This window comes from Trachemys scripta, chromosome 5 (assembly GCF_013100865.1).
Source record: "Trachemys scripta elegans isolate TJP31775 chromosome 5, CAS_Tse_1.0, whole genome shotgun sequence".
NCBI lineage: Eukaryota > Metazoa > Chordata > Testudines > Emydidae > Trachemys > Trachemys scripta.
In genome coordinates this window covers 83,477,339-83,497,121 of record NC_048302.1, presented here as the reverse complement: position 1 = coordinate 83,497,121, position 19,783 = coordinate 83,477,339, and the positions used below count along the sequence as shown (strand labels likewise).

The 19,783-nt window shown below is 41.8% G+C and overlaps 1 protein-coding gene across 7 annotated transcripts in view; it reads right to left on the bottom strand.

The window, feature by feature from the left end:
• Positions 1-19,783, bottom strand: part of MTUS1 (microtubule associated scaffold protein 1) — a 215,152-nt gene that overhangs the window by 16,557 nt on the left and 178,812 nt on the right. For all 7 annotated transcript variants that reach the window (XM_034772661.1, XM_034772666.1, XM_034772663.1 and 4 more), the window contains 4 exons: positions 3,753-3,967; positions 2,574-2,679; positions 1,300-1,373; positions 1,089-1,178 (listed from right to left, as the gene is read on the bottom strand). In XM_034772661.1, coding sequence (XP_034628552.1) covers positions 1,089-1,178; positions 1,300-1,373; positions 2,574-2,679; positions 3,753-3,967 — 485 coding nt within the window. The remainder of the gene's footprint in view (positions 1-1,088; positions 1,179-1,299; positions 1,374-2,573; positions 2,680-3,752; positions 3,968-19,783) is intronic.

Sequence of the window (19,783 nt, the reverse complement as noted above, 5' to 3'; positions counted from 1 at the left end):
TGGCCCTTTAATCTTATTTTCTAGCTTTCATGTTCAAAGTAAATCTTAACCAGGACAGACAAAACTTTGCAGAAAGACAAACACTGAAGATAGGAGACCATCCATCGACTAGAAGCCTCTACTCCGTGTCCATAAGTGAACTAATGGATGCACGTACACCAGTAGCTGCCAGAACACAGCATATTCGTAGGCATACAATTGTGTAAAACCTTCAGAAGCAGGCCTGTTACAAATAGCAAGAAGCAGACAAGTTGATCGTTTGCTACGGCTAAAGTGGCAACCAGGGGAACCATCCCCACAGAAAAGAATTGTCTGATGTCTACCACCATTAGCGTAGCCTGAAAAACCTGGAGTCTGAATTGGTCTTCTAAGAAGAAATGACCATAGGCCAAGTTGAAAATATTGATAAACATGCCTCTCCCACTACAGGAAAAATCTCATTCAGCGCACACTTCTTATAGCAGAAACATCACAGATTATGACACCAGCGACAGGAGAAAGGACAGAGGAAAGATGCTGATGTATCATGGTTGTGTATTTCATCACAGACACTATCATTAAGCAATGCTTAAATACTTCTCAAAGAATGAGCTCTTAAAGGTTGGACCTTAAGCTGGAAGATGTACACAGTGGTCCTACTTATACAAATCAGTTCATAATTCTCAGAGTTAACTTTGCAGGAACTAGAACACGTAGTGCTACCTGTGTACAAATTGTTATTCAACAATTGTGTATCTTTGAATGTGTTACATTTTGATTACAATCCATTTACCCATCTAATTCCAAGGATTTCTACTCAACATATGTACCTTTGCTACTAACTGAAGACTTGATAGTGACTCTACCTGTAAGCAACCCTTAGGAATACTCCCTCCCAAAAAAATTTATAGAAATCCCATATATTTTCATTAACTTTTGCAAACTAAACAAATTTAGTATGTCTGAAGATCCATCCAGAGGGATAGAACCATGTAACAAACAGCAACAAATTCCATGAAAGTGTATGAATTCAGTTACTAATTACAAGGAAAAATAGACTTGATCATGCTGTGCATTTGAGAATTAAAAAAATTAAGCTCAATACTTACAAGATTTGCTTTTTCTTTGGCTATTTGTTTTTGCTCTTCCAACTTTTCATTTAAAGAATCATTTTCCCTTTTTAATTCATCAATTTTTTTCTGAAACAAAAACACAGTGTAGGAGTGAGTCCAGAAATTGGGTACGTCTCTCTCCAAAAACATCTCTGTCCCCCGGTTTTGAAATTGTTGTAAAGTCTTGTGAATCACACCCCTAACAAACCTCTAATGATTCCTGTTTCTCTTTAAATGAATTTTCAAATGAATTCCTTTCCAATTCATGGGCATTCTTGAGCTCTGAAATAAATACCAGATTTGCAGATTGTTACAACATTGCATAACAAGTGAACCATATTTTAGAGAATTCATAGTTAAAAGGTGATATATGCACTCATGGTCAATAGCAAGAATGTTGAATAGAGCTAGTAATATTCATCATCATTATGCTGGCTTGAAAACAGATGACATGTCCAAATGATTTGCCTTCTAGGCATTTATAGACTGGTCCTCCACACGTCTGTTACACTATGCATAAGTTTGCTCACTAAAATATCAGCTTTGAAAGTACTTCGCTATATGCAATGAAAATCTATTGGAATTGCATACACTGAGGACATTGTTGGCACTCAACTAAATATGCATGTCTGACAAACAAAAGAAGCAAAAGTTGTAATTGAAATATTTGTCTGTGAGGAACTCCTAAAGGAAGAGGCTCATTATCTTTGCACCATTTTATACGTCTGTGAAATATTGTAGATTCTTTTGGCTTGTTCCTGCTCCCTTTGTAGTCAATGGGAGTTTTATCACTGATTCCAATGTATGTAAAATTAAGCCATTATAAAAATGGATTATTAAGGGATGAAACACACTTATTGTCTATTAAGGACTAAGTTAAAGCTCAAAACTACTTGGTATTGCAGGTGATCTTAAAGAATTTCCAAATACTGACCAGACATTTATTTCCCCCTCAGAAAAACTGAATTCCAGACATAGTTTCTGAGCTACTAGGGAGAATAATGCTCGGCCAAAGAGAGGCCTCTCCGGGTCAGAATGGGAATAACTGTCTTCACTTTATCTGGATTTTAAAGAAAACCAATTTTATGGGGCTCCTTAGCACTTAGCAACAAAAACTATAGAACGATTAAATTACTGAACCTGAGATTTTGAAAGCAGCCTAGAAAATTTAGACACCACTTTCATTAAAGAATTGGAAAATGTCTGTCAATCTTTTAGACTGCTTTCAAATCTCACCCTAATTTTTAACTCAATGAGATTTATTTTACATATAGGAATAACTAAGATTATGGAGTCCCAAAATGAGAACTTCAGCTGATTAACAGTTTCAGAGGTTGTTTATTATCAGGAACAGTGGATATTGAATGGATATGTTTGCTCTCAAAACAATAAAAATTATTTGACATTTCTTACATACAGCACCTGTTAGAGAATTATTTGGTAGCATATGTTCCACTTCATGAAGGAACACAAAGCACTTGCCTGAAAGAGAGGATTCATATTCCTTTTTCAGCTCATCTATTTTTTCTGCATGGCTGGTTTCGAGTTCTAACTTGAAGTTTTCATGCGTAATATTTAAGTTGTCCACCTGCAATATGATAGTAAGTTTTTTGTTTTGTTTTTTCAATCTCTCATATAAAGCCATGTAATCCTTAATTAGAAAAAAAAAGTCACCTAATACATTCCCCCTCCCCTCTTTCACCAAGTAAATAAAAACATGTCCTCTTAAGGGAACCTTCTTTAAACAAAGCCTAACTAAATCAACCTTGGAAGGTGCCATGAATGTGAAACAAACTGTCAGACCAAACAGGGCAACGAAGTTCCGAAGCCAACAGGTCCCTCACTTAGAATATCCCCAACTTCAGTTGCCAAATCAAATCAAATCAAATCAAATCTAGTGACTGAACTAGAATGTCCCAGCTATTCTCAACTGTTGCAATAGCATATAAAATAGTGTATGTAGCACTAAGGGTATGTCTACAGAGCAAAAAAGTGTGTTCTTAACTTGGATTAAAATAGCACAGAGGGCACAACTTTTTACTCAGGTTAGCAGCTCAAGTTAAACCTATAATAGAGCCTGGGGGTGAATTTGAGCTGCTAACTTGAGTTAAAAGCAGAGATAAATAGTCTAAGATAGCAGGAACTAAACCACGTGCAGTGCTTTGTAGGTAAGAAAGACCTGACGTTTGATCAAAGCAGTAAGGTGTTTAACAGGCTTAGATACTTTTGCCAGCTTGAAAGTAGAGGTAGTTCAGATGACACTAGATCAGTTTTGCTATATCTCAAAGCTTTAATCTTTAAATGACCATTAAGGCTACAAAAGCCAATATTGAATTTAACACATTTCTAGTTATCCTATGTATTTTAAGTACTTCGTTAATATTTAAGCATTAGAAAACATTTTAGAGACACATTTTGTTAACAAGATCAAGTTGAGTTTAATCTTAGATGAAGGTAAATCATTTAAGTGGTAACATTAATAGAATAAAAACATGATTGTTTTGAAACTTGTTTACTATAGAAAGGAATGAATTATTGGTTAAGCACATTTGCTGCTTCTGTTAAATTGTACAAGATGAAACTTGATGTAGCTGAGTTACTAATATCTCAAAGGAAGCTTCAAAAGCCCCAGAGAACTCTTCTAATTCAAATACCACAGACCTGCTCTTGGAGTTGTGCTTTATATTTTTCAGCTTCTTCAATACAGATACTCTGTAGTTTCTCACACTCTCCAGTGTAAAATTGTTTAAGTCTTTCCTCCAGCTCTGTCAGATCATTTTGGTGTTGCTGATTTAGCTTCTGCACGAACCCTTCATAAGCAGCTTGTAATTCATTCCTGTCTCTCTCCAATTTCTCACAGGCTGCAGAAGTGGTTACTGAAGATTTAAAAATGAAGAGTCAGTAATTTGACTTGTTAAATCCAATCATAATTTCACAGAGCTTGTCTATGTTATAGGTACTAAAGATAGCTGTGGAAATTCCACAGAGCAGGATTATGATACAAAATATAATTTACTTGTAAAATTAGTGCCACCTCTAAGGCTCCCTAAAGAGGCAATCTGCTGTCTGTAAGAGTTCTTGGAAAGTATTACAGTGACAATTCAGTGCCTCCCAGGCTGAGGGTTAAGTTTAGAGTTAGATGTCAGTGTAGACATAGCCTACGTTGGTAAAACTTATGTTGCTTGGGGGGGGGGAGGGGGTAGAATGCACACCCCTGAGCAACGTAAGTTACGCTGATGTAAGCGCTCGTGTGCACAGTAGTATGTCAGCGGGAGAGCTTCTGCCAACACAGCTTATGCTGCTCAGGGGGTTGGTTTTTTATGCCAACGGGAGAGCTCTCTCCCATTGGTGTAGAGCGTCTTCACCACACACGCTGCAGCAGTGTAGCTGTATCGGTACAGCTACGCTGTTGCAGCTCTGTAAGTATAGATGGGGCCTTAAAATCAGAAAGAAAAGGGGAAAGCACTTTATTTACTGCTAAAAATGACAGTGGTTCACAACAGAAAATTTATCAATGACATGTTTCTCACTACAGAGACTGGAGTGCCCTAATGAAGATTTTAATTGGATTTACCACTTCACTTAATTGGATTTTATTTCACTACTGGATTCCTCAAAGTAGTATGTCAGTTCAAACTTAGCTATTTATGCTTTCAATGTATAAACTGAAGTGTTAAAGTCCTATGTCCCGAAAGATGAATACCTATTTAACACGTTAATTACACGGAGATAGACAAGAGAAAAGTGATTTCTCCACAATATCAAAATGCTAGTTGGACAAGCTTCTGTATGCTGCCCCTCCAGTGTACCCACTCTTAGCCTTTTGTCCCCTCAGAAATCATTGATAACATTCTATGAATCATTTAAGATATATTTTCCAGCAGCTAATATCCACTTTCCCAGCGACCCACGCATTACCACTATACCAAGCCTAGCAACGGGTGTGTAAACTCTTTGTTTTCCAAGAAGAAATGAAACCGGCGGAAATTGAATTTAGAACATACATTCTTATGTACTTTCAGCAATGGAGTACTGTGTTGCCAGTTATGCTCACTGTTACATGACCGCTTTAGCCTGTCAATCCAGGATTTTTGAAACCCATAGTATACTAGGCTACATTCTAAAGAATAGAGCAGAAATACAATAAGAATATTATGAGATAGTTACAGGCAGCATGGAGAATTGAAAGCAATCTTTTAGAGAATACAGAATGTTTCTTCCGTGTTTCCATTAATCCAGTTTAACAAAGAACTAAATTTCTCTTCCCCCTCCCCATTTAAGTACTTTGAACTTCTGATTTGCAGTCCAGTATCTATACTTATGAATTCCACCATAGCAGATTTGTATATAAATGTTCACAACTTAGAGCAAAAGGGCACATACACCTTCCCCAACACATATGCATTTTTCCATTAGCAGCATGACCGGCTGAACAAGCCCTGCCCTATACACCTTCATCTGCATACAAGTAGTATGATAATAAGGGAAAATCCAGTAGTACATTTGAGTGATGGCAGTATAGTCCGGATAGCGAAGGCTGACCACTGGATACCATTGTATAAGGTTTCATTTCCATGCAGTCTCAAGGATTATTAAAGAAAATTAAAGGCTTATCTAAGCTATTTGTAAACAGAGACCTAGCTAAAAGGATACTATAACCTTGGATTACATGGAGGCAAGAATTTTATATCTTCTTCTTCGGCTAGCCTGCAATGTGAGGATGATGTCTGCCAAGGGGGTTCATTGGTGGGTTTTTAAGTGGCTGAGGAGCCCAATTTTTGCCCTGCAGATTTCCCCACAGAAGCGACAGGTGTAATCTTGGACGAGACATAATTGTTGGCTGTTGAGCCTTTTCTTTTTACACACACACACACACACACACACACACACACACACACAGTTTAGCACAGAAAAAGAGAAATTGTCTTTCCCCCAAAATCTGTGCTCTTGGCAGAGTGTGTAAGAGTAGCATGGGGGTTATAAGTGTACTACTGGCCCAACTACTTAAGTATTACAATCGGAATCCCTTGAAGTTTTGTAGCGGTCATCTTTACAGTTACCTTTCATTCATCAAGAACAAAGGAGGTTGAGTAACAATGATTAACACTTGCACTCTGATTTTAGGCACTGTATCCATTTGGAATTCTGCAAGCAGGGGCAGCGAATTATATGAGCCTGTGGTGTCAATGCATGCTCCAGCAAATTCAGGGCATGGGCTGGGGGCCCGGCTCCACCAATATTCAGAACCAGGTCTCCCCTGGAGCATCCCCTGGCCCCGCCTGCCACCTCTGCCTGCCTCCCCCAGAGCGTCCCTGCCTGTGCCCTGGGCAGCAAGCAGCTGCCTTGCTACTCCGTGCTGCACTCCCTTGCCAGCCGCTGCCGGCTACAAAACGGAGCAGTGCTGGTGGCAGACTGAGGAGGGGAGGAGATGCACATGTGATGGCAGCCCTTCCCTGCCCCCACCACAGGGGAGGCGAGGGGGCTTCCCGGTCCCTAAGAGCACGTGCAGTGAGTGCCAGGTGAGTGTGCCCCTCCTCCATAGCTCACTGCTGCTGGCAGGGAAAGGGCTAGGGGGAGACTGTGGAATCCTCCTCTCTGGCCCCAGCCCTGGGGCAGCCTGCTGGCACCCCAAACTTCCCATATCCAGCCACACCCCAGAGCCCGCACCTCCAGCCAGAGCCCACCCACCCCAATCCTCTGCTCCACCCTGAGCCTCCTCCTGCACTGTGAACCTCTCACCCCCGGCCCCACCCCACAGCCCTCACCCCAACCCTCTGCCCTAGCCCTGAGCCTCTCCCACAACTCAAACCCCTCATCCCCCCACACCCCAACTCTCTGCCTTAGCCCTGAGCCCCCACCCCCAAATCCTCAGCCCCAGCCCAGAGCCTGCACTCCCAGCCACAGCCCTCATTCCCCCATACCTCTGCCCTAGCCCTGAGCCCCTCCTATACCCCAAACCCCCTGCCAGAGCCCTCACCCCCTGCACTCCAACCCTCTGCCCCAGATGAGCCCCCTCCCACAACCTTCATCCCCAGCCCCAACCCAGAACCCACACCCCCAGCCAGAGCCCTCATCCCCCCATCCCCCAACCCTCTACCCTAACCCAAACCCCTCATCCCCAGCTCCTGCACCCCAGCCCTGAGCCCCCTCCCACACTCCAAACCCCTCAGGCCCACCCTATTAATTTTGTTATGTGCACAGATATGCAGGTGTGTGTGTGGAGGGGAGGGGATGGGGGGGCGGGACTTGGACCTGTTCTGGGCACCACCAAAAATTAATACAAACCTGCTGCCCATCTGCAAGTGAACTATCAGTGAAGCCACATTATGTAACAAACAGTTGTGTAAAGTGAGTATTTACATAAATTAGCTCTATCTTCAAAAGACTTCAGCAGCTTGCCAACTCCATTCATCTGCCTGGGATGGTTGCTGATCAGAATTAATTTTTAAACTGAGCTTTTTATCTTCAGACAGACATTGCCACAAACTCACCTGAAGAAGCTCTCTGTGTAAGCTTGAAATCTTGTCTCTCTCATCAACAGAAGTTGGTCCACTAAAAGATACTACCTCATCCACCTTGTCTCTCTAATATCCTGGGACTGATATGGCTACAACGCTGCATAATTGCCCCAAATGGACAAAAATTCCTGATTATTGCTTGCAACTGATCCTGATTTCACATGCTACTTTAAGAAGAAAGTTGTCATTTACCAGCATTAGGAGGAATAAAGACAGATTTAAAAGAACCCTAAGTTACAATAGCCTTTTCCTTTGGCAATCCAAGCTAAATATTTGAATTTTTTTCCATATCATATCACCTGCAAGTCACTGAATATATTTGCCTGGCATAGTTATGTATTTTGAGGGAAGGGTAAGTAGTGATGGTTACTGTCATTAAAACAATACAAAGTATCAGGCAGAGAGCCAGTGGATAACATCACTGGTACAGCTGCACGCAGAACTCTGATCTCTGTTTATAGCATGGTGGTGAGAGATATAACCGTGAAGCAGTCATCGCTAACATGGATTATTTCATTTGAGAGCATCATAGCAAAGTGTTTCAAATGATCTATTGTTTTGGTTCTTCCATTACTTTTAACACCCATCCAGCTTCATTATTTGAATGGTCCTGATTATTTATTTGTCTCTATTTAGGTAAAGAAGCGGTCTTCACTTGCATATTAACTAAAGCATCCAACATTGCCTTGGACACTTGGTGTTTTAAACTGCCACCTCAAGTATTTTGGACGATACATACTGTTTAATAGAACAGAGGAAGTCAAAGAAAACTCCCACACCTTTAGTGAATAGCCACATTAGTTCCTGTTCAGCCAGTTTGTAATTTGGATTTAAGAGATGATCGTAGTACTAGAGTTCGGGATGTCTATGACAAAAAGTAACCTTTGGAAGTTGCATTAGTAAATCTCTTACACTAAGGTTATAATTCTCTAGGGTTGCAGATTTGACACTACAGGAGCAATCAGAAAAAAATCTAAAGTAGGTGAATACATCCTGAAGTTCACTCTTGAACACAAGTGATTAGTGAGAAGTGGAAGTGCCATAATAGTCATCAGATGACCAAGAGCTCACACTGAAATTTGAGATAATCCGCAAATGCGCATTTGTGGAAGATGTTTGAATGAATGAGATGTATACCATACAGATCCCACATAATGCAACTTTATTTCCAGTGTCCAAGAGTTGTTTAATAGAGTAGGAGGGTGTAGGTTTGTGGGCAGGAAGAAGTGGGCAAAATAGGCATATATTAGTCAGTAACAAGAAACATGACAGAAGACAAATCAATCTGGACACCACACAGAGAGTTGCATATGATTTGAGTTTAGGCACATGCTGTATTTTCACTGCCACAGGTTCCCAACTGTTATCCCAGCTATTTGCCAACATTGCAGTGATTTAGAAACCAAATACCTATTTGCTATATATGTATCTTTTGTGTTTGCTTTTTGCAAACTTTCATAGGAGTGACGTTTTCTTTACATAGGTTTTGTGAAAAAAGTCTAGGATTTTATTGGGTTCCTTACAAAAATAAATTTCAGGCAGAAGCAGTGCAGCAGCCATCCTAAAATTGACATACCTGACAGAAGTGTTCACTTCTGAGGGGGTAGAGACGTTAGCCATGCAACTCCTCTGAAAGGCAGGTAACAATGAGGATAGAGTGGGCACCTCAAAATACTGGGCTCTTCACAAGTGTGAGCTGGAGGCCTTGATAGAGGTAACATTTACCAGGAGGTAGAGCAGCCACCCCCAGAACAGCAGCAGCAGGAGGAAGGGATTGGGTGCTCTTTCCCTGAAGAATTCCAGGACTTTTCCTCTGCTCAAAGCATGCTGTAGAAGGTAAGGTGACCTTGGAAGAAGGGGACTCACAGCAGCGCAGTGTGTAGCGCTTAGTGAAAACACTATCTTTGCTGACAGGAAAGCTTCTTCCATCAGCGTAGGCACTTCACCACCCCCAGAAGCAGTAGCTATATTGATGGGAGAAGCCCTCCAGCTGATATAGCAATGTCTACACAGGGAGTTAGGTTGATCTGTCACTCAGGGGCAGGGATTTTCCACACCTCTGAGCAATGCAGTTATACAGACATAAGTTTGTAGAATAGACCAGGACAGATACTGCCTGTTTTAATTGGATGAGAAAGGTGAAGCCTAGCCTCTCCCAAGCTACAATGTTTTCAGTCACAGTATAATCCCTGACTGTTGTCTTGAGAGAATCAACAATATTCCTTCTCCATTTTAGAGGAACAGAAGAACCATATGATCAAGGTGATCAACCAAAGTAATAATGCATTGAACAGTGCATATGAAACAGTGTTTCAAGCAATCCACTGATTAAAATTTATCAAAATTTTTAAAACTAGTAAATTCTTAAAAATTTAAGTTGTTTGCCAACAAGACGGGCAAGACTTCAAATTGTTTGGGGCTAGTTTGCACAGCCCTATTCCCTACCATGTTAAAACACGATTAAAAAGTATAGAGTTCTTCAGCATATTATCTGGAAAAAGTAATATAAGAGGCACACTGTGAAAAAGAGCCAATTAATTCCCCAGCCTGATGTAGAAAAAATTATTTATTAATTCAGATGCTCTAGGAGAAGTTTGTTCAACTCAAATGTTTTGCTTATTCAAATTGTGTTTAAAGTTAGATTTGAAGAATACATTTTCATTAACTGGAGGATGCTCTCTTTTGGTAGAGCAAGCTTCATCATTAAAAATAAATGAATACAAAAATGCCCATTTAAGCTTCTCTTACACTTCACAGCCCCTTATCAAGTACACTGCCTGAACAAGTGCATGCTTCACAATTGTCATGTTTCACTGCTCTTTCACTTTGTTTCATTGTTTCTCTCTCCTTCCCTCCCCAACATAAAGCACTTCCCACCACAGTTCCATACATCAACCATGCTAACACATTACATTCAATAAAAGATTGAACTATGCATGGTTACAAACCCACAGAGCACAGATGTAACAGTAGATAAATGCCAAAAAACCCAGAGATGAAAGGAAGTGCTTTCCATTTATCCATTAAGTCAGTTCAATTTCATTTGTAACATTAAGGCAATATTTTTTTAAGCCTTTGAGACACAGCAGTTATTATAGGGAACACTATATTTAGCAACTAGAAGTAAAAATATACTTTACTTTTCAGATAGACAAATCCATTATTGTTTTCTGCCACTTAGGAGTGCCAATCACTCTCCACAATTTTCCACACCCTACCCATTATTATAAGGGGAGCTGGTATCAACCCCTATACTTAGGTTGCCTAACATTTTCCCATTTCCCTTGCAGCTTTTTTTTTTTTTTTTGGGGGGGGGGGGAACGCTCATACCTCCATTGTTCACAGCAAGCTTTTCTTGCCCCTTTCTTTCACACCACCCAGATCCAGTACACATCTCCAGCACTGTATCCGATCCCTCTCAGAGGCATTATGTGGGGAAGGAGGTCAAAGAGACAGGCTGGGCCAGGCTCCCTTCAGCCACCCTCTTAATCTAGCACTGACAAAAGTAGCTCATCTGCTCCACCTCTAGGATAACTGAGGGCCTGACTCTTGAATTTTTAAATGTTTGGGACTGACAATACTGGAAAGCAAACAAACTATTTGGCTTTATTCATGGCATCTTGTTTCCAAGAAGGGAGTTGGGAAGGAAGGAAGCATGAAGCTTAAGAGCATGAGGAGCCTCGTATTCTGTTTACTTATGGAGGTTTTTCAGATTTTGGCAAGAATTGGTTCTGCTATACTTCCTCACGGCTGTATCCCATGGGGTGTACAAGCTTGGGGATATGACTACTGTTTTTGAACAGTGTTTCTCACTTAGTGGGTCATGGCTCTCCGAGTCACAAAAGGCAACCAGGCAGGTCACAAGGCGTTGAAGAGATTATAATCTAAAACAAAGAAAATATTACACCCCCATATACCTTTCAAGGGTAAGAATTCTCTGCCAACTCCTCTCTAAACACATCCAAATTATATAGGCTTATTACAGATACTTTTTTTGGTTTTGCTCTTTGATAGCAAATGTAAGGGAGATGTTAAAGTTTACTTCATTTAAGGTGTTGGCAACCTGAAAAGGTTGAGAAATGTTATCTTGGAATATCAATCCCAAGGTTCCAACTAAGCATTACACACTAAAGTGTTTTCAGGATTGTTCCCTTCTCAAATGAATATTGCTTACTAGAGGTGAAAAGTGAATCAGATAATCTGCAGCAGCCATTATGGATTTTACATTAAGAAGCTGTTGTGAAAGCCAATGACTCTTCTTCCTTACACAGAGATTCAATTCATGTTTTCAATGCAAATAATTTAAATAAATGCTTACAAATTATGTACTGGATCCCCACATTATAAAATCTAAATTTGCCCTCCATATATATCATACCATAATAACTGAACTTACTCAGCTATTGTGCCTAAGTCATAGATGTTTTCATGCAAGTATTTTTCAAGCCTCTCTTCTGGTCCCAGTAAGAGCCAATGTATGCAGTGTTAAGTATATTAACTCATTGATTAATTAAGGACTAAAAGCTACCAATGTTATGACTTTGAAACCAAAAATCATTTTCTTCAGGAAATTATGGTCATTTGCTGGTTTACTTTACTTAATTCTCATGAGGATCCACTACTGTGCCAGATTTATAGGTGCTGAGAGAGCTCCTTAACAGGCAGTAACCAAAAGCAAGACACTAGCATAGTGAATTAGGTATAGGTTTGTTAATGGGAATGAGAGGAAATTACAACAGCAAGTACTTAATATGAAATTTCATGTTTGTACGTACTATTTAGTTGCTATTTTGAAGTTTATTTTTACATTTAATGCTGAAATGCGTCTTACCTGAAGACTTCTTTCTACCTTCCTCTGACCCACACAAGTGTGCTGGATCCAGATGTGCTCAATTTTTTTCCCCACTGGGTAAAAAATCCTATAGCATAATTAATACTTTCTATGAATTTTAATTTTTTGCTCAAGTTGAGTGTGATGCAGTGTATAAGAAAGGTAACCACTTATATCACTGTTACCACTGTTACACAATTTCCATAAATCTTATACAAAGCGTATCATGTAAGGTGTCAATGGAAAAGTTAATCTATCAAATACGATTATGCTAGCTAAATCCAAGTATCATCTTTGTATCTGAAATTATGAATATCGGCTATGTACTTGCATCTTACACGTGTTGTATTCCTGGGTAAACACCCCGCCCCCAATAGAATTTACATCAAGGCCAGTCAGTTATTTTGATAGTCAATTAAGGACACTCAGCTCACAATGGACCATTGAAGAAATTCATCCTTCCCAGTAAGCCTTTCCTCTAGATGTCTCAGAAAGAATATGGGCAATGGCTGCCTCTGTGAGTCAAAGCATATAAGGGTATAGGATATTCTCATATGACCCTGGACTCCTCTTGCGCCAATAATTTTCCATGCATCTGGGTTGTGGGCTTTATTTGAGACTGTAATATTCCATGCACATGGCCAAGGATATAAAAAGGCACTTGAGATATCTCCATTTAGTCTTCATTTCCTGCTTCATTTCTCTGGTCTGGATTATTAACAAAAAAGCTCTAAACAAGGACTGATGAGCCCCAATCTGTTTGGGTGATTCCAGAGAGACTTTTGCAAGCTAGCAGTTTATTCCCACTGCTTCAAACCTGATTTAAGGACTTTGCAATCACTTGTATGTATATGATCTAGTAACCATTTATAATTCTTCTTTTCTTTTATTATTAAACCTATAGTTTTTAGGATTGGCATATGTGTGGGCATTGGGTAAGATCTGAGTTATATATTGACCTGGCTAGGTGGCTGGTCCCTTCAGATTAGAAGGACCCTATAGCTGATGAAACTGGTTTTCAGTAACCACTCATCAAAAATTCTAGTGTCTGGGTGGTGAGCCAAGGGCTGGAATGCCTAAGGAGACTGCATTTTGAGTTCTTATTAACCACTGTGATGATACAGATGTTCACTACAAAACACCCTTTTAGTTGAATAAGCTAAAATTGCCACTGTACACTGGCAGCAGAACATTAACACCGAGTTACATGTTCTTGCTGCTCTTGGACCAGCTGAGATTAGACATGTTGACCAAAATCATCTTGGCCCGCATACATGGGCGATTACGTTCAAAGAGCAGGTGTTTTAACACCTCATGTAAATAGAGAACCTCAAAAGGAGATCATATATTCTACCCTCTTCTACCCAAGGCATTACAATGGCAGGGCCGTTGGTCAACAGTGCACCAAGCATAATATGGGATGAAAAGAGGGAAAACTCAGTGTGCAGCTTCTGGCAAATTAGAGATTGCAAAAATCTCCATTCATTGAAACAGCTAATAAAGATGTTTAAGATCCCCTGGTAATGTCCATGTGTTATATGTGAGTTAATATAAAAAGAGCACTGAAGTTAACACAGCGGTTATCGTTTCAGAAGTACCATTATGTACTTTGGGCATCATATATAGGACTTCATGTGTCATGGAAGTCACGGATTCTGTGACTTTCTATGACCTCTGTGGTTTCTGCATTGGCTGGTGTAGCTGACCCCAAGGCCGCCCAAGCAGCTGACCGCAGGGACCAGCTGCTCAGGCAGCCCCGGGGACAGCCACACTGGCCACCACTCAGGTGGCCCCACAGCCAGCCACACCAGCACTGCTGAAGCATCCCTGGGGCCAGCCACACCAGCTGCTCTCGGGCAGCCCTGGGCAACTGGCTACGGGGAGCACCTGAGCAACAGCTAGTGCAGCTGGCCCAGGGGACTGTCTGAGTAGTGGTCCTGGGGGCAGCCGGAGCAGCTATGGGTAGGCGGCCCCCAACAGTTGGTGCCACTGGCTCATGCCCGTCCCCCAGAAAAGCACTCCTCCCCCTGCCAATATTTAGTCAGGGGTATATAGTACAAGTCACGGTCAGGTCACTGGCTGTAAATTTTTGTTTATTGCCCATGACCTGTCCATGACTTTTACTAAAAATACCCAGAACTAAATCATAGCCTTAATCATATATAATGAAAGTTGCTTAAAAGGATACATGGTTTAATTGAACATAGAGGTATTACATGTACCTATATGCATTTTAACTTGATTTTATCAAAACACTCCTTGGTCTTATTCCCTCCTTTTATTAAAAAGAATAAAGTACTAAAGTTAGTTATGGGAAATATTTTTTTAAGAAGGGGAGCTAATGGGGGGGGGGGGGGGGAGTCATTTTTCACAAACAAAATAGTTTTTAAAAATGCCCTCATCTGACCAAGAAAGAATCGGACAAGTTGAAGATTTTGTGAATTCTGAAAGATGTGTGTTTAATTATAACATTTGTATCTACTATCACAAAACAGACTGGGATTGTCAAGCTTTAATAGCATATAACCCATTTTAGGAGATATTGTGAATGGAAGGGAGGTGGTTCATGTGACAGTGAATGGGAGGGCTCCACAAGGCAATCAAGTACAGCAATTAATTACATAGGAAAATATTAGGAAAGTAATTAACGTTCTTTTCATGCAACATAGCAACCAGCAGCAAAGGGAGATAGCACCATACATCCAAGCAGTTCTCGATGGACCCGTTAGCAAGTGCTTGGTGAACCACCAATTGAGAAACTAAATGCTTTATCTATCTGCTACACTGTTTTGCAGAACTTGATTAGAAGTTACTTTTGTATTCTTAGGGTATGTCTACACTGCAATTCAAAGCCTGAAGCTGGCCCATGCCAGCTGACTTGGGCTCACAGGGCTCAGGCTGCTGTTTGATTGCAGAAGAGATGTCCAGGCTGGAGTCTGGGCTCTAAACCCCTGTGAGGTGGGAGGCTCCCAGAGCTTGGGCTGCAGCTGACGTCAGAATATCTACACTGCAATGAAACAAACAGTCCTGCAGCCTGAACCCCATGAGCCTAAGTCAGCTGGCACAGGCTAGTTGCAGGTGTCTAATTGTACCTTCAAAGGTTTGACCTTTCAGTTGATGGCAAAGTTTATCAAGTTAATATTAATTGCATTAACAAGTGCCTTTGCAAGGAGCATACCATTATCCTGAGTATCAAAACATATTCATTAAATCCTTCACTAAAATAATGCCCTTTTTATCCCAACGTTAAAAGGTCACTTGTTCAGACAAATTAGCAAATATGAATTCTAAGAGAACACAGTAAACTGCCATAGAGTAACTGTGAAGGACAAGATTTCTAGTAAACACCTCTTACTGTTCAAGAAATATTCAAATAGTCCTCCACCTCAGACACAAAGGGTTCTTGAGTTGCAGCTTTCAAAGGACCAATGATAATGCTGAGTCAGGTTTATCCCATGCTATTTTGGAGGAGTATTGCAGTGGAGGAGGTCTTATTCAGTTACAGACAGAAGAGTAAGTGAAGATCTATCTTTTGTATTTGCAGGAGAGCTGCATATTTCAGAGGCAGATTAACCCATGTAAGATTGTTTATTTGCTATATCTTGTTCCAATATATCTTGTATTACAGGTGAAGAAAAGTTAGCTTGCACCCTTAGCTTGTGTATTGAAAAAAAAGAAAAGTGACATAACTAGCTTAATATGACTAACCTGGGCCCTTGGAATGAAGAGATCTACATTTTAAGTTTCAGTGTTTAGGTTTCCAGGCTGTGATTTTCAAAAGGAGGCTGACTTAGTACCCAAATTCCTTTGAATTACTCCTCCTTTGAAAATCCTAGCCTCAATTTCCATGACCACTTATCCAGAAACATATTTAACTGCTAAAATTGCATAAAAGGAAAAAAAAATATGTACAACAACCATCCCCTACATGAAAGCATGGGATGTTCCATCTAGCAACACAGTAGTTACGGGAAAAGTTGCCTCTTAGTATCATGAGTATCACCACCTGCATACCTTAATTAAGCTGAAATTACCCTAGGAAAAAAGAGATACAGGACAATCTAGAATATGGCAGTTTGCTTAACAAGCTCAGCAGCAAGATTAATTTGTTATTATAAGACAAGTAAACAGGCTAAAGGTAAATTAAGTTTTAAAGAAGGAAATTTAAGGCTCAAAGTTTTGTTGAATGTGTGCTGCAGGAGTTTTCAGTTGTTTGTGTAAGATGACAGCTATCTAAGACAAGACAACACAAAGTGCACATACCACATGAAACTGCTATCTGTTGGTTCTTCTACACTGCCAAATTTAAGCTACTAGGCCCTCAAACCATGCACATTTTAAAAAATGTATTCACGAAAAGTGTGCTTACAACTATAACTTTGAACATATGTCCATAATGATCACATCAATGTCCAAAATTGAGAATCTATCAGACTCTCTTTGGCTTTCTAGTTCTAAACTGTGCTTGTAGCATCCTGCATATCAGAACTTCAAATACTTACCTTAAATCAGCTTAAGTGAGTCTTAGCGTAGTTCAGTTCTATCTATTGAACAAATCAGCTTTCTACTACTACTGCTGCTGTTAGTGTTAGTGTCATAACTATAAAGGGAAGGGTAACAGCTGTCCTGTGTACAGTACTATAAAATCCCTCCTGGCCAGAGACTCTAAAATCCGTTTCCCTGTAAGGGGTTAAGAAGCTCAGGTAACCTGGCTGGCATCTGACTCAAAGGACCAATAAGGGGACAAGATACTTTCAAATCTTGGGGGGGGGGGGGCGGGGGGAGGCTTTTGTTTTGTGCTCTTTGTTTGGGAGTCGTTCGCTCTTGGGACTGAGAGGGACCAGACATCAATCCAGGTTCTCCACATCTTTCTAAACAAGTCTCTCCTATTTCAAACTTGTAAGTAAATAGCCAGGCAAGGCGTGTTAGTTTTCCTTTGTTTTCTCAACTTGTAAATGTACCTTTTACTAGAGTGTTTATCTTTGTTTTCTGTACTTTGAATCTGAGACTAGAGGGGAGTCCTCTGAGCTCTTTAAGTTTGATTACCCTGTAAAGTTATTTTCCATACTGATTTTACAGAGATGATTTTTACCTTTTTCTTTAATTAAAAGCCTTCTTTTTAAGAACCTGATTGATTTTTCCTTGTTTTAGATCCAAAGGGTTTGGATCTGTATTCACCAGGGAATTGGTGAAGGTTTCTCAAGGCTTCCCAGGGAAGGGAATTAGCTTTTGAGAATGGTGGCAGCGGACCAGAGCTAAGCTGGTAGTTAAACTTAGAAGTTTTCATGCAGGCCCCCACATTTGTACCCTAAAGTTCAAAGTGGGGATACAGCCTTGAAAGTTAGTTAACCATAATATCTTACGAGTGTTGCTCATACACCTCATACACAAGTGCTGGGTCCTGACTTTCTCAAACAAAGCCTGTTAAAAGCCAGACGACTTTGAATGTCATGCTAGTTTTCCCATGTAGGTTTTAAATCCTTTCCCTCTCACATGCTGGGGGGTGGGGTTCATTTCTGAAACCTGCAGGGTGTATAGAGTCACTTTTTCACTTTTTAATTCAGGAATTTGCATTAAGGTATGCTTTGCTGAAAGTAAGATTTAGCCACTGTGATGTAGTATCCACCCTACCCAGAAGTGGAAGGGGTTAAGGGAGGCCCCGGGGTCCTACCATATCCTATCCCCAGGAAGGAGCAGTGGAGGGGAGTCCTCCAAGCGGCATGGAGCACAGTCAATTAGAGAAGGGCTGCAGGGAACAGCCAATCTGGGGCCAGCAGGCCCATTAAGAGAAGCTGCAGAGCAGAGCAGAGACGGGACGGTTGCTGCAGGGAGCCCAAGGAGTGAGGACTGTGTTCCCAGTATGCTGCAGGAAGGTAGCACCTTGGACAGAAAAGCTGTTGGTAGGGACTGGGGGAGCAAGAGGGAGCTTCTGACTGGCTGTTGTGACTGGGTAGCTGAATGTCCGGAGGTAAGGGCAAAGAAGGTATTGGGGCTGTGGGAAAGCAGCCCAGGGAATTGTAGCAGCATTGAAGGAACGTAAAGAGGCCCAGCAGGAGACTGCCATCTACAGGATCCCTGGACTGGGACCCAGAGTAATGGGTGGGCCCCACTCATCACTGAGGAAGTGGCTGGACTATTGCACAGTGATACCCCCTGCATCTGGAATGGGTGAGAAACAGAACGACCTAGCCAGAGGGCTGAGTCATGAAGAGGACGTGATGGTTCCTGAGGCTAAGAGAGGGGCTGCAGATGGCAAGTCAGAGTAATGGTGTGCAAACTGCAGATGGTGGTGTCGGCTTTGATCTAATCTCCAAAGTGATCAGGAGGCAGCACCAGCCCAGCGGTGAGTGGTGCACCCCATGACAGGCATCTTCCAAAGGTAAGTGAATCAAATAGACCCTGCAATTCTGATACTTCATGGAAGTTAGCAGTTTGGATCTCACTTTAAGACCACAATGAGTAAGAGTAATGGAATGATGCCCTAGTGTAGCACTCCCATAATTGGTAGGGGGATGGAGTACCGAAGAAACAACATTTATGTGGGAAAGAATGTTTAACAATCCCCTACAACATTATACATCAAGATGACTAGTATCTGAAGTTTTCCAATCACTACCCATCCATAGGCGGCGGGTTATATTCTTTTGTGGTGCCCGAGCTCCAGCAATATTCAGGCCTGGGGGCCCAGCTCCAGCAATATTTGGAGCTGGGTCTCTCCCCTGGCCCTGCCTGGAGCGGGCCCCAGCCCCCGCGGGTCTCCACCCCCGCCCCGCCCCTGCCTGGAGCAGGTCCCGGCCTCCACCTGCCACCTCCCCCGCACGTCCCCCCACCGCAAGTCTCCCCGTCCCCCTCCCACGTCCCTGCCCGAAAGAAAGCAGCGCACACCTCTCCCATGCCTGCTTATGCTGCTCATGTAGCACATTCCTATGTGGAGCCCTGCTCCCACCAGCAACTGCTGTCTGCTGCCCCAGGGTCCTAGTACTCCCCATCCACTAATGGCAAGGCAGGCTGCCCTTACCCTGCCCTAGCCCTGAGCCTCTCCAACGCCCCAAACCCCTCGTCCCCAACCAGAGCCCTCATCCCCCTGCACCCTATTCCTCTGCCCCAGCCCTGAGCCCCCTCCTGCATCGTGAACCCCTCATCCCCAGCCAGAGCTGTCATCCCCCGCACCCTAATCCTCGGCCCCAGCCCTGAGCCCCCTCCTGCATCATGAACCCCTCATCCTCAGACCCACAGCCCTCACCCTGCACCCCCTCCTATCCCCAAACTCCCTCTCAGAGCATGCACCCCCTCCCCCTTCTCATACACCCCCTCCTGCCCTCCATCTCCCTCCCAAAGTCTGC